Source organism: Phocoena phocoena, chromosome 7 (genome assembly GCF_963924675.1).
Source record: "Phocoena phocoena chromosome 7, mPhoPho1.1, whole genome shotgun sequence".
NCBI lineage: Eukaryota > Metazoa > Chordata > Mammalia > Artiodactyla > Phocoenidae > Phocoena > Phocoena phocoena.
Window position 1 is genome coordinate 51,366,001 of NC_089225.1, and position 15,884 is coordinate 51,381,884.

Below are 15,884 nucleotides of genomic sequence, written 5' to 3' on the forward strand. Positions count from 1 at the left end.
GCTAGAGTTGTTCTATTTCAAGACTGAGAAATTTTTTCATTATGTACATAGGAGAAACAGATGGCCCTCTGTGTACCCAAATCTACGAATTTATGGTGAATTTTTATCGTTACACCACAACACTGGAGGGACTTGACACTATCCTGAATTATAAAGCATCCTGAATTATAAAGCATAATTTGCTAGTAATTAGTGTTTCTATTTAAATGATTTTAAAAGGGGATTTCATTAAAAGAATTAATTTTTAAATACACAGAATCATAGAACTTTTGGTGGTGAAAATAAATTTTTGCCTTCGAGTATACTTCCTTATTGAACAAATGAGGAGACTGTGCACCAGAAGTGAAAGTGATTCATCCCAAGTCCAGGACCCAAGTGGAGAATGCAGGCCCTCTGACCCAGGAAGCAATCTTCCCTCTGCCACAAATTTCAGCATTCATCACTGGTGCATAGGTGTTTTTTAAGAAATAAGCACTTTGTCCCAGCCCAGGGCCATGATTTTTCCTACACCTAAAGCGCTCCTGCCGCTAAGAATTAAACTGTAAGATTTGATGGCACTGATGTATATTAAAGAATGAGGAAATGGTACTGAGTTTTCTGTGACTCAGTACCAAGGACAGACTAAAAATATGAGAATTCCAGTCTAGAGAAAAAAAATTGAGAAGGATATGATTAAAATCTAAAAATCATAAAGTCAAGTAAGATGATGACCCAAAATGTTCAACAATCCCTGGGCAGAACTAAAGGAGAGTGTGCCCTGAAGGCTGAAAAAAGTGGGATTTAGGATAAATAAAAGGAAGGACTGTGTCACATTTATGGAATTCACTGTCACCTGGTTTAACAGAGACTGAAAAAGATAGATGACTTCAGAAAAGTCATCTATCCACGGAATAAATTCTCCACCCACGTAATAAATTTTAACGGAAGCCAAGTGTGCCCTCGAGTAGCATCCCTAACCTTTGAGGTTGACCACAAACCAGAGAACCAAGGCCTTACAAGAAACCTCGAGGCCATCTTCAACAAGAATATACTAGTCTGCGTGACGGTGGGTCAGACCCACTTAGCAAGCCTTAAGTTCCTACTGGAAAGCAAGAACTTCCTCAATGGAGTACACATTAGAGAATCTATCAATCTGCTAACCCATTTCTAGACAAATAAAGAGGAAATCTGCAGAAAGATATTCCTAGCTCAAACATCTCACCAACCCAATACCAAAATGAAGAGACTCACTGGCCAGTCCCTGGGCTCCACAACAAAAAAGACCCCTCTTTGTTTTCCCACCATCTAGCTCAGTGCCTACCATCTAGCAGGGTTTTAATAACTATGGAGTGAACAAATTCTGCTCTAAAACTATATCTCCCAGAGGGTGTTAAGCTAATTACAATTAGTCATTTTTAACACTGTGGGATTAACAAAATATGGGGTTAACAACAAACATGGGATTAACAACTCTCAGAAATCATCAAAGTATCTAGGTTGGGATGGTTAAGAATACAGAACAGACCAGTAAAACCCCTTGGCTCCTGGCAAATTAACCACCAAGATCATCAAACCTAGCAAGATTAGGATGTATAAGCCGAAGTCAAAAACACATAAGAAAATTCAAAAGAATGCATAGAAAAATAATTAGTTTAGACTGAGTAGGTTAAATGCTACTCATGTGATGCCAAGGAAGACATTTACTCTAGGGTGTTCTAATCTAATTGTTAAAATGAAATGAATTTTTAGTGAGTGTATACCTTTGTCCTCTCATGTATATACCCCAAACTCGTCCTTTTTACGGGCCTAAGCACAATGGAGAAACTCAAGTATTTACCAAATAAATTAGTATCTCTGAGGATATTACAGTATTTATTTCAACAGCCTAAATTTTATTTAAATTACCAATTGTTTAGCACCAGTGATCTCACTGAACATTTCTTTTCCTCCCTTCATTCTCTGAGAAGATGACACCGTGATTATTACTTTGCTTCAGAAATCATGATACTTCAATTAAAAAATAAATTTAAAAAAAGGAAAAGAAATCATGACCACTCGAATCTTCTTCAGTCAAACCTCGGACAAACTCTATGACCATGGAAAACTCGGACAGCCTCCATCACATAAAGAAGCATAGTCCAGGGCCAGTTTTCCAAAACTGTTCTCTGCCATCATACCCAACCTCCACGGGTAAATCCCACCTATGGGAGTCAGGGCAGCGGGGTAGGGACAGGGCAGACAGTAGGGGTGGGAGGTGAGAGTTTCAACAGGGGAGGCAGCTGTTCCTGTAGCCAGCAAATAGTTGATAACTGTGACTTCTATAACATAACACTCCCACAAGATAAGGATTCCAGCGGCCATTGTTTCTTATAAGGACAATGGTTTCCAGTCAACACAGGGCACAGTCTGTGAAAGGACGCAAGGCACTGACCTGTATATAATACACACACACACACAGAATTAAAGGATTATTAGGATACCGGATGTCCAAACACTGCCAAAATGTGAACCCACAGAGATAATAAAAGCGCGAGCAGCAGCAGGATTAGAAATCGAAAAGGATTACAGCAACTTTGCGCCACACAATCGTGTGCCGATAGCTGGGCTACAAAGGCCTGCCAACTTTAGGCAGCCTATACTGTAAATTCCATTTCTTTTTGTTTGCAAAGGACCTGGGAGTTTTGTGTCCTAAAGAACCAGAGCCATTCTCCCCATCCCTAGAAATAGCAAGACATCGAAAGGTCAAAGGTTTGAAATTAAGGAAAGATCAGGGCAACAAATCAATACATCTTTTAAAATGAAAAACAGATAATTATGCACATACACTACACTCCATTAACACAACATGGGCATTGCTGGGACGGGGGTGCAGGGGGGAAGAACGAAAGAAATAAATTAACTGCTAATAAGCAGACTTGTAAATCTTAAGACCTCAGATTAATGGAGCCAAGCACAAAGCCGTAAAAGCACCAGTCCTCACACTGACAGCTCTGACTAAATTACGAGTAACTCCAAATGACACAGCTATGGTTCCTGGTGCCGGGGTAATAGAGAAAATGGCCCGGAATGACAGTCTCTCCCTCATGCCTCCACTAGGACCCTTACACAGCTATCATCGCTGGCAGCCGATTGCTGGTAAGAAGTCAGCAAGGGAAAAACACGGAAGCTTTGGGCAACTGACAGCTTGGTAGGAACCAGAGACCAAAGCATCAGCCCAGCAGGCTGCTTTCAGAGCTGTCAGATACAAGTACACACAAGCCTTACACATATTGTGTATAAATATTCTGCTGGTGGTAAAAAGATGGCTGTGAGACCTCCAGCAGAACACCACGATCAAATACAACTATCATGGGCAAAGTTGTCATGGCCAAGAGTGCTATTTCCAAATAGGGCATAAGTATAAATGTATACTCCAAGGTTTTTTAAAAATTAATGTGTACTTTGTATAGCCACAGAACTTGAGGACTCCTAATGGGATCTTAGAGATCTTGGGATTCAGCTCTTTTTAAAGCGTGCAAGAGCCGTTAGGTAACTTGACGAAAATTGAAAAACAAGTTAGTGGCGAAAGCAGGACACAGCTCTCTCCACAGTTTGTTTAAAGCTTTTTCCACTCCGGAAAGTGATCTTGAAAACTGGTCCGATGACAAAGGCACAATTTTATTGGTCACCATGATAACAAGCAACAGAAGTATGCAGTAATAATTTCAGTAAGAGCAAAGCACAGCTGAAATTTCGAAGAGACTAAAAGCCTTAAATGTATGCAAAAAAAAAAAAAAAAAAGTTTTTTTTTTTTTTTTTTTTTTGGAAATTAACATTAAGTTGTGGAAGCCCTTCCTTTAATCTGAGTTTTAGCCGGCAATCTGTTGCTTCAATCCCAGTGAAAACTATGCCTTGTGTAGTCTAATTTGAAATGTAAGACCGAATAGATCTGGAAAAGTACAGCTTTATCCTAGTACTTAATTTATACTATAGCTGTGTACTGTAATTATGCCTGAAGTAAAAGCTATATTCTGAGTAAAGACAAAAAAGCTCTTGTTAATGACATTCCATTCCCCCAATGTAGGCTTTAACAAAAGGCTTCTTCATTTGGAGCCAACTGTCATTACACTTTGTAGCGTGTATGGAGCTATTGGACTAATATTTGTCCTGGGATTAGTGTTGGGATAACCAATCAGTTAACTCCTCCACTGCAATATTCTATTATCCTCAAATAAATGACCAAAAGGAAAAAAAGAAAATTGGCAACCGGATCGACAACTATATTTATGAGATTAAACTCTCAAACCCTTCACAGTTTGCTGGGCAACTAATAACCATTTGCCAAGCTCTTCATTTAATAATGAGTCAGCTAAGCCTAAAGCAAATGTTCCTTCAACCAACCAATGGTACTACAGTCATATCCACACCGACAAGCTCCAGTTATTTATGTAATGTACTTTATTTAGAAGAAGTACAAGTTGCCCTGTACAAAAAATAAACTCCTGTCATTAGCCAGTAAGAATGCAAGCTACCCAGCAGTATTTTGAATAACTGAAATTTATAGGAGATTTTGTAATTTATGAAAGCCAAAATGACCAGCAAATTGTTTAGGGAGTAAGTCCTAGTTGCATCAGGATTCAAGACTGAGGACCAGAAGCTCACCATCTAACTCTGCACTCAGTATCACATTACCTTAGGTCATCTGAGTCTCTGCACTCAGTATCACATGACCTTAGGTCATCTGAGTCTGTTCCCTCATTTCATAAAAAAGAGTGTTAACACTGAGGCCTTCCCCACCTGGGGATTATGAGGACTGAGCAAAATTCTGTTTGTCAAAGCAAAGTAAGCTGTATATTACACAACACAATCATAAGGAGAAAAGAGCCATGTGGGCTGCTTTCCAAGAAATAAGTGTGTCCGAACAGGAGAAAACACCAAGTCGCCTCTGCTCTCTGCTCTCCTGCTTCTCCGGCCCATCTCTATGTATCCATGAGTTAAGAAAAGCAACGAGCAGTATCCCCTTCACTTTTACTTACTAATAGTTCATCCATGCTGGTCTGGCATTTTTCCAAGTTGATCCGCTTTATTGCTACACGTTCTTGCCTGGGTTTACATAGAGCAGCCTGCACCACAGCTGTAGCGCCACTGCCTGAAACGAAATAAAAACAACATCAGTTATCAAGTGGCACACTGTCTGGTTACTATCTGTGACCCCCTTCACAAATTAATATCTATTTTTTTTAAGTTTCTACTCAAAGTATTCAAAACATTATCATTTGACATCTTTTTAAAGAGTTTCTTAAGTCCGAAAGTAATTCTATGAAGGAGAAGAAGGAAAAACTGCATGTTTCTAGAGAATACAAAGACAGTACCTGCACTTCAGAGGCTTAACAATCCAGGAAGGTGACCCACATCAAAAGAGCCCATTGCATATGGGAACATATGTATATGTATAACTGATTCACTTTGTTATAAAGCAGAAACTAACACACCATTGTAAAGCAATTATACCCCAATAAAGGTGTAAAAAAAAAAAAGAGCCCATTGCAATACAGGGTGTTCACTGCTGCCCTGAACAAAGGCTGAGAAAGTGATGGGTCTCATGTCACAAGAATAAGAGAGGGCTTCCCTGATGGAGCAGTGGTTAAGAATCCACCTGCCAATGCAGGGGACACGGGTTCAAGCCCTGGACCGTGAAGATCCCACATGCCACGGAGCAACTAAGCCCGTGCGCCACAACCACTGAGCCTGCGCTCTGGAACCCTCAAGCCACAACTACTGAAGCCTGCGCACCTAGAGCCCGTGCTCCGCAACAGAAACCACTGCAATGAGAAGCCCGCTCACCGCAACTAGAGCAAGCCCGAGCACAGCAACGAAGACCCAATGCTGCCAAAAATAATTAATTAAAATTTTAAAAACAGAATAAGAGACATAAGCATCTAAGCACACCCCTGTGTGGACGCCATTACCATCGTCTCATGCTGATGCCTTCCCATTTCAGTGCCTTTACAGTATCTCAAGCTCTCCTCCCCCTTCAGCCCAAACCAAACCACTCCAGCCTGAGCTACTTCAGGGCTTCCATGAGATGCTGTGACAACTTATCTACTCTGAGCACTCTGTGAGCTTATTTCTTCCAATTTTGCTCTACAATTAGAAGAACAGGAATCAACCTGAGTATTCTCATGCTGAAAGCAGGACTTTTCAAGGATACCAAGCAAAATGATGCAAATGTGTAATTACAAAAGCTCTCAGCATTCATATGCATTTCCCATTTCTAAGGTTTCATGATCATTAGCTAATGCACTCAAATTCCTAAGAGACAGAGTCATGTCATCATCCATATTTTATAAGAGCAAACTGTAGACGTGTAATGATTTGTGGCAGAGAACAAAGAGCTCCTAATCGGATTTGTATTCCGTAGGGGCAAAAAGACCTCCAGGTTAAGGCATCTCAATTCTGCAAAGAATACCAAAAATCTCATTCTCATCACATAAATCCTCTCCCTGCAAGACTGCCAAGGAGAGAAACAGCCTGTACTCGGGACTGTGCAAAAGGGGGCAGATGTGACCGTCCGCTTTTCTCCTTCAAGTTTTTCTTTGGGTACTCTTTCCCAAATGAGTCACCGAATCTCGTCCAAAGGGCAGGAGGGAGGATCTTTTGTCAATAAGGAGGGGAGACCAGTTTTAGATTTTCTGACACACGTGAGAGAAACGCACGACACTTCTTGTGCAAATAAAGGCTTTCCCACCCCAAAGAAGTGCCCGAATGGGTGTGTTTAAGCACTGAAGTTCTGCCCTGTGGTCTCATCATCAGCTCTGGCCCCCTGATCTATGACCCGAGCAGGTCACCCTAATGCTCCAAAGACAGGTCTCCAAGTTCACGGCTTCTGTTCCAGGAAGTCCCACCTGTGTTCACTGGGGAAGAAACTCCACAGATACTGACCATCCACTATATAGTCGGCATTTTCCTCGCATAATTCTTGCTACAAGCCTGTGCAGTTTTTGTTATTAACCTCATTTTATATGTGAGAACACTGGGACTCGGAAAACTTGCCCACACAGTTAACAAGTACCTGAGCCGGGATCTGAGTCAGGTCTGCGGGACTCTTAACGTCCATGGTTTTTTCCTACCTCCCACAAGTCAGAAGCGCACCTCTCCCTTTCCTTCCTTCTTTTGCCCTTCCTAGGAAAACATTTTCTGCCCTATATGGTTGAAGAAAAGAGGAACAACCTAGAGAACCTCACTCTCTCTAGAGCTCGGTGCAAGGAGCAAACGCCACTGTCACAGATTGTTTAAAAGGGGCTGCCTGTCCCTAACCTCACTGCTTCTCCATCCGCTGTTACTCCAAGTCCCACTGGATCAACCTCACCGGCCCTGCAGATCGCAGCATGTTGGGCTCAATCCAGAATGTTCCAGATACCAGGGCCAAACACTACAAAGAGCCCTGCTGATAGCAGAGTGTATTTTCCAGTCAAGGTCTCCAGAACAAGAGACCATCACTGAAGGGAGCCACAGAGAAAGTGATAAGTAGCAAGTTAGCGCTGGGCCTGGTACCCAGCAGAGAAATCAACAAAAGTCTTTAACAAGCTGCTGATGGGAAGCTCAGCCCTACCTGTTGTAAATCGCCCCCCAACCCCACCCCTCCATCCTCCATCCACATCCCAGAACATTCTCACATTGGGAAAACTGCAAAACAGGAAAGAAGAAAACAAATTCCCAGAAACGGTAAAATAAGTGTACATAATATGGGACTACCACACCCAGTCAGTTAAGCCCTTGACTATAAAAGCCTTCTGGTTTCCACAGCCAAACGCAAGAATATGGACACAAAGAAGAATTCTAAAAAGGGGAAGGGATGTTGAGTTGGCTTTTGCACAGCAAAGGAGACCACTGACAAAATGAAAAGACAGGGACTTCCCTGGTGGCTCAGTGGTTAAGAACTCGCCTCCCAATGCAGGGGACACAGCTTCGATCCCTGGTCAGAGAACTACATCGCACATGCATGCCACAACTAAGAGTTCACATGCTGCAACTAAGACCTGACACAACCAAAAATCAAACAATCAATTAATTAAAAAATTTAAAATGGCAGAAGGGGAGAGACAGCACGTGCAAAAGAGGGCCTCTGAGTGTGGAGCTCCGGAGTTTGGAGCCATATGGCTGAGAGAGTCTTGGTGCTCCAGCCGGGTGTCAGTCAGGCCTGAGACTTTGAGGTAGGAGAGCCGAGTTCAGTACACTGGTCCACCAGAGACCTCCCGGACCCATGTAATATCAAACGGCAAAAGCTCTCCCAGAGATCTCAATCTCAATGCTAAGACCCAACTCCACTCAACGGCCAGCAAGCTACACTGCTAGACACCCTATGTCAAACAACTAGCAAGACAGGAACACGAACCCACCCATTAGCAGAGAGGCTGCCTAAAATCATAATAAGTTCACAGACACCCCAAAACACACCACCAGATGTGGTCCTGCCCACAGGAAGGACAAGATCCAGCCTCATCCACCAGAACACAGGCACCAGTCCCCTCCACCAGGAAGCCTACACAACCCACTGAACCAACCTTACCCACTTGGGGAAGACACCAAAAACAACGGGAACTACGAACCTGCAGCCTGCAACAAGGAGACCCCAAACACAGTAAGATAATCAAAATGAGAAGACAGAGAAACACACAGCAGATGAAGCAGCAAGGTAAAAACCCACCAGACCTAACAAATGAAGAGGAAATAGGCAGTCTACCTGAAAAAGAATTCAGAATAATAAAGATGATCCAAAATCTTGGAAACAGGGCTTCCCTGGTGGCGCAGTGGTTGAGAGTCCGCCTGCCGAGGCAGAGGACACGGGTTCGTGTCCCGGTCCGGGAAGATCCCATATGCTGCAGAGCAGCAGGGTCCGTCAGCCGTGGCCACTGAGCCTGCTCGTCCGGAGCCTGTGCTCCGCAACGGGAGAGGCCACAACAGCGAGAGGCCCGCAGACCACACACACAAAAAAAAATCTTGGAAACAGAAAGGAGAAAATACAAGAAACGTTTAAAAAGAACCTAGAAGAACTAAAGAGCAAACAACCAATGATGAACAACACAATAAATGAAATTAAAAATTCTCTAGAAGGAATCAATAGCAGAAAAACTGAGGCAAAAGAATGGATAAGTGACCTGGAAGATAAAATAGTGGAAATAACTACTGCAGAGCAGAATAAAGAAAAAGCAATGAAAAGAATGCAGGACAGTCTCAGAGACCTCTGGGACAACATTAAACCCACCAACATTCGAATTATGGGGGGGGGGGGGGGGGGGGGGGGGTGTCCCAGAAGAAAAGAGAGAAAGAGAAAGAAAGGGACTGAGAAAATAATTGAAGAGATTACAGTTGAAAACTTCCCTAATGTGGGAAAGGAGATAGTCAATCAAGTCCAGGAAGCACAGAGAGTCCCATACAGGATAAATCCAATGAAAAACATGCCAAACCACATATTAATCAAATTATCAAAAATTAAATACAAAGAAAAATATTAAAACCAGTAAGGAAAAAAACAACAAATAACATACAAGGGAATTCCCATGAGGTTAACAGCTGATCTTTCAGCAGACACTCTGCAAGCCAGAAGGGAGTGGCTGGATATATTTAAAGTGATGAAAGAGAAAAACCTACAACCAAGGTTACTCCACCCAGCAAGGATCTCATTCAGATTCAACGGAGAAGTTAAAACCTTTACAGACAAGCAAAAGCTAAGAGAATTCAGCACCACCAAACCAGCTTTAAAACAAATGCTAAAGGAACTTCTCTAGGCAGGAAACACAAGAGAAGCAAAAGACTTACAATAACAAACTCAAAACAATTAAGAAAATGGTAATAGGAACACAAATATGGAAAACTACCTTAAATGAAAATGGACTAGATGGTCCAACCAAAAGACATAGATTGGCTGAATGCATACAAAAACAAGACCCATATATATGCTGCCTACAAGAGACCCACTTCAGACCTAGGGACACACAGAGACTGAAAGTGAGGGTATGGAAAAAGATATTCCATGCAAATGGATATCAAAAGAAAGCTGGAGTAGCAATACTCATATCAGATAAAACAGACTTTAATATAAAGAATGTTACAGGGCTTCCCTGGTGGCACAGTGGTTGAGAGTCCGCCTGCCGATGCAGGGGACAAGGGTTCGTGCCCCAGTCCGGGAAGATCCCACCTGCCGCAGAGCGGCTGGGCCCGTGAGCCGTGGCCGCTGAGCCTGCGCGTCTGGAGCCTGTGCTCCGCAACGGGAGAGGCCACAACAGTGAGAGACCCGCGTACTGCAAAAAAAAAAAAAAAAAATCTACAAACAATAAATGTTGGAGAGGGTGTGGAGAAAAGGGAACCCTCTTGCACTGCTGGTTGGAATGTAAATTGATACAGCCACTATGGAGAACAGTATGGAGGCTCCTTAAGAAACTAAAAATAGAACTACCATATGGCCCAGCAATCCCACTACTGGGCATATACCCTGAGAAAACCGTATTTCAGAAAGAGTCATGTCACAATGTTCACTGCAGCACTATTTACAATAGCCAGGACATGGAAGCAACCTAAGTGTCCATCGACAGATGAATGGATAAAGAAGATGTGGCACATATATACAATGGAATATTACTCAGCCATGAAAAGAAACAAAATTGAGTTATTTGTAGTGAGGTGGATGGACCTAGAGACTGTCATACAGAGTGAAGTAAGTCAGAAAGAGAGAAACAAATACCGTATGCTAACACACATATGGAATCTAAAAAAATTTTTTTAAAAAAGGTTCTGAAGAACCTAGGGGCAGGACAGGAATAAAGACACAGACATAGGGAATGGACTTGAGGACACGGGGAGGGGGACGGGTAAGCTGGGACGAAGTGAGAGAGTGGCAATGAACGTACATACACTACCAAATGTAAAATAGATAGCTAGTGGGAAGCAGCTACATAGCACAGGGAGATCAGCTAGGTGTTTTGTATCCACCTAGAGGGGTGGGATAGCGAGGGTGGGAGGGAGACGCAAGAAGGAGGAGATATGGGGATATATGTATATGTATAGCTGATTCACTTTGTTATACAGCAGAACCTAACCCACCATTGTAAAGCAATTATACTCCAATAAAAATGTTAAAAAAAAAAATGAAAAGACAACCTACTGAATGGGAGAAACTATTTGCAAATGATATGTCTAATAAGAGATTAATATCTAAAACATGTAAAGAGCTCATACAACTCAACTTGAAAAAACAAACTGATTTTAAAATGTGCAGAAGAACTGAATAGTCATTTTTCCAAAGAGGACATGCAGGTGGTCAACAGGCACATGAAAAGATGCACAACATCGCCAATCATCAAGGAAATGCAAATCGAAACCACAATGAGATAACACCTCATACCTGTCAGAACGGTTATCATCAAAAAGAGCACAAATAACATACGTTGGTGAGGATGTGGAGAAAAGAGAACCCATGTACACTGCTGGTGGGAATATAAATTGGTGTAGCCACTGTGGAAAACAATATGGAGGTTTGTCAAAAAACTAAAAATAGAACTACCATATGACCCAGTAATTCCACTCCTGGTTATACATCCAAAAACAACAAACACACTAATATGAAATGATGCAGGCACCCCAATGTTCATAGCAGCATTATTTGCAACTGCCGAGATATGGAAGCAACCTAAGTGTCCATCAACAGATGAGTGGATAAAGAGGATATGATACATACATACATACATACATACACATACATACACACACACACACACACACACACACACAGAGGAATATTAGTCATAAATAAGAATGAAGTTTTGCCATTTGCAGCTAGCAACGTGGATGGACTTGGAGGACCTTATGCTAAGTGAAATAAATCAGAGAAAGACGAATACTGTATGAAATCACTTACACGTGGAATCTCAAAAATAAAACAGCTAGCAAATATATCACAAAAGAAGCAGACTCACAGTTAGAGAGAACAAGCTAGTGGTTACCAGTGGGGAGAGGAGGAGGGACAATAAAGGGGTGGCGGAGTGAGAGATACAATCTATCAGGTATAAGATAGGCTCAAGGGCTTCCCTGGTGGCGCAGTGGTTTAGAGTCCGCCTGCCGATGCAGGGGACACGGGTTCGTGCCCCGGTCCGGGAAGATCCCACGTGCCACGGAGCAGCTGGGCCCGTGAGCCATGGCCGCTGAGCCTGCGCATCCGGAGCCTGTGCTCCGCAGCGGGAGAGGCCACAACAGTGAGAGGCCCGCGTACCGCAAAAAAAAAAAAAAAAAAAAAAAAAAAGATAGGCTCAAGGATGTACTGTACAACATGGGGAATATAGCCAATATTTTGTAGCAGCTGTAAGTAGAAAGTAATCTTTAAAAATTGTAGAAAACTTTTTTTAATTTAAAAAATAATATATTTTTAAAATTTTTTTAATTTAAAAGGGGGAGGGAGTGTTGGGGAAAGTCTTTTATTAGAGCCATACACCTAGAGGATTGTTACTGCTTTATAACTACAGCTGACTAAAGAACAACTGGCAGCTTCTCATCTCTAGAAAGAAATATGAAAGCTTTAGGACCTGAGGTGACTGTCACAGCATGAATGGATTTAACCACCCATTGGACAATTTGGAACAGTCTATTTTGAATCCAAAGATTTCCTTCAACTGTTAAGAGAGATCAAGAACAACTTTAGAGGTGCAGGGAGCCTTCAAGACCATCAAGTCTAGCCCCTCACCATGTGGCTGAGGACAGGAAGGGAAGGGAGGCCAGCTCTCATCAGAAGCCAGATCACCCAGCACCCTGACATGGACTTCCCAGCCTCCAAAACAGGGAGAAAGAAATTTCTGTTGTTGAAGGCACCCATTCTTAAGGTATTTTATTATGGCAGCCCAAGCTGACTAATACAAAAAGCTTTCCTTGTCTGTTCTGAAGTCCCTCTCCCACGATCACCTATGCTAAATTATGCCATATAAGTTAGAAGTTCTCAAAAACGTCCTAATTAATTCCAACAGCAATAGGAGACAAGATACAACTGAAGGGCCTCTGAAAGGCCTCTGTAATTCTCAAGTCGTAGGTTAGTAAGACCCTTGAGAAGAAGGTTAGACAGGGATTCTATCCAACCCTGATACTGATTCCCTCTGTGACACTGGCCCTATTTCTACCTATACCTCCGTTTCCTTAATGGGCATAATAAAATCTACCTGCAAGGCTTAATAACAATGAGTTTCACATCCCTGGAAAACATCGACTCAATAAACGTTAGGCTCTATCTCTGGGACTCATTTCTCCATCTGTAACATGAAGGAGATGGACTATATCTGTAGTTTGTACTGGGGAAAAGAGTGAGGGCAAAGTAGCTCCAGGTCAGGACTAAGTTTCATTTTGCTCACCAGGAAGATTCAGTCGGTTTAAAAGGGGGGGAACAGGTGGGCTAAACTGGAAAACCAGAAGACTAAATGATTTCTAAGGTCTGATACAGCATGATGAGTTTAAGAGTCTAAGATATAAGAGAATAACCCAGAGAATTCAGGAACAGCTATGAATTAATATCCTATAGCTACATTTCTCGCTGAAAATGTACTTTGATATCTAGCCAAACAAAATGATTTTAAGAAGTCTTTGTTCATCCAGATTGCACGAGTTCATATCCTAGCCCTGCTACATACTAGCTGCTTGTCCTTGGACAACCTTCTTAACATCTCCATGCCTCAGTTTCTTCCCTTGTAAGATGTCAATAATAGCACCGAGTTCACAGGGCAGCTGTGAAGATCAAATGAGTTAATACGTGGAAAGCCCTTGGAACCGTGCCTAGCACACAGGAAGTACTAATTAAATCTCAGCTAGAATTACTCCTCAGGGAAATCCCTCCAGGTCAGCTGGTGTCCTGTCAATTTGTCATGTTAACACCACATAGTATTTCACGGTGTTGATGTACCACAATTTATTCAGCCCTTCTTTTATTGATGAGTACGTTTTTTATGTCCAGTTCCCCCCACATTACAACCAGTGTAACAATAAATATCTGGAACTCTTAAAATATGTATTAGTCGACAAGAACTTTCATGTTAAAGTTAGGACAATTGGTCGATTGTTCAGTAACCCCTTCCCATAAATGTCAGGATTTAAAAAGGTAAACAGGAAAGGTATTACATTAGCCTGTGACAGGAATGGTGGCCAGGGGAAGCAAATTCTGTCATCATACGCTACTTAAATGAAGAGCACCAAGCCGAAACTTTAACAAGAGTTTGTGCATCTTTTAGCACCTGAGAAAGCTCCTTAATTATGCATAGCTGTCCTTTTTTAGTGAATAGAGTCCAGAGCTGTATCAGGCTTTCCTTTTTGGGGTGCTGGCTGCTGGTATGCAGTAAACAAAACAGATGACTTTGGTCCAGCTGATTTCTTCCAATTCTCTCTTCACCCAACTTGCTCGAGGTGCCCTATTTATGTCATGTGTCCAACCTCATAGCTCATGAGGCCCATCAGGTCCCATGAGGACCACAAGCTGGCCAGGGCGTGAATGGACACACACGTGAGCTCCACGGGGACACAGCTGCCACTCTGCCTCAGTCCACTGGCGCCATGTGACATCACTGACCTACCGGGTCAAGATTCTGATTCTCGCAGAAAAGCTGAAAATCCAGAATTTTGTGTGAGAGCTCCTAAATTAAGGTTAGCAATTTATGTTTAAAAACATAAAAATATGGTAAGTCACATAAAAGCTTGCCATATGGGCTTCCCTGGTGGCACAGTGGTTAAGAATCCGCCTGCCAATGCAGGGGACACGGGTTCGAGCCCTGGTCCGGGAAGATCCCACATGCCGTGGAGCAACTAAGCCCGTGCGCCACAACTACTAAGCCTGTGCTCTGGAGCCCGCGAGCCACAACTACTGAAGCCCGTGTGCCGACAGCCCGTGCTCTGCAACAAGAGAAGCCACTGCAATGAGAAGCCCGTGTACCGCAACGAAGATCCAATGCAGCCAAAAATAAATAAATAAAACAAAGAAAATTTTAAAATATATTTTAAAAAAAAAAAAAAAAAGAAGAAGCTCGCCACAGGCTGTATTTGCCTCCCTGGGTGACTGCTAGTTGGCTTCAAATGTGTACCCTTCCTTACCTGAAGGTACAAATTTAAAATTATCTATTCGATTACACATACGAAGCTGTCATTCTTCTAGATCAAAAATGGTCACATTTCCTATGGTTCAACATAATACGCAAACATACTCAGGACATGGGCCCACACTCATTTACAGCAGGTCACCACATGGCCATCCACCGCATCCTGCTACTTCATACAAAGAGAAAGCCATCAGAGCTATTCGGTCGTTTGGTGCATTCTGTGTGGAAGGAACACGGGCACAGTAAACTCTCAAGTCAAACACAAAGAACAGAAACAGTGAGACAGGTGTTATGTGCAATTTTCTGGACAGATTCTTTTACAAAACAGATGCTACTGCTGGCCTGTCAGGATACACCAGGCCGGGCACAGCAAGGCCACATTTCTCACGGCAGCTACAAACAGATGACCCTCGTAAGCAACCTGGCTTGTGTAACAGCCAAGCTGATTGAGTTATGTCCTTCTGCCTCGGTCAAAAGAACCACCGAGCAGAGCCTCCTTCTGGGGTTGTTGGAGCAGATTTAGAGCTTACTATAAAAAATCATAAAGACCAGGGTGAACTACAGAAATGGTCACTCAGTGAATGAACTTGTATTTCACCACTGACCTGGATAAACTACCTTCCCTGGGAAAGCCTGGCTTGTTAAAACCTTTAGAGGTCACAGACCTCAGGAAAGAAAAGCAAGGCTTGTGTGTAACTCAGCAAGAGCCATCTGATAATACCACAGAAAAACAAAAAGTCACCCGGGGCTCTGATCGTAAGGGAGATACAGGGAAACTGGTGTGTGGAATCAAACTGGAATGAATGTCAT

The 15,884-nt window shown here is 42.6% G+C and overlaps 1 protein-coding gene across 2 annotated transcripts in view; it reads right to left on the reverse strand.

Moving 5' to 3' along the window:
- Positions 1-15,884, reverse strand: part of STK39 (serine/threonine kinase 39) — a 302,705-nt gene that overhangs the window by 237,058 nt on the left and 49,763 nt on the right. For both annotated transcript variants that reach the window (XM_065880429.1, XM_065880428.1), the window contains exon 2: positions 4,995-5,107. In XM_065880429.1, the coding sequence (XP_065736501.1) occupies positions 4,995-5,107 (113 nt within the window). The remainder of the gene's footprint in view (positions 1-4,994; positions 5,108-15,884) is intronic.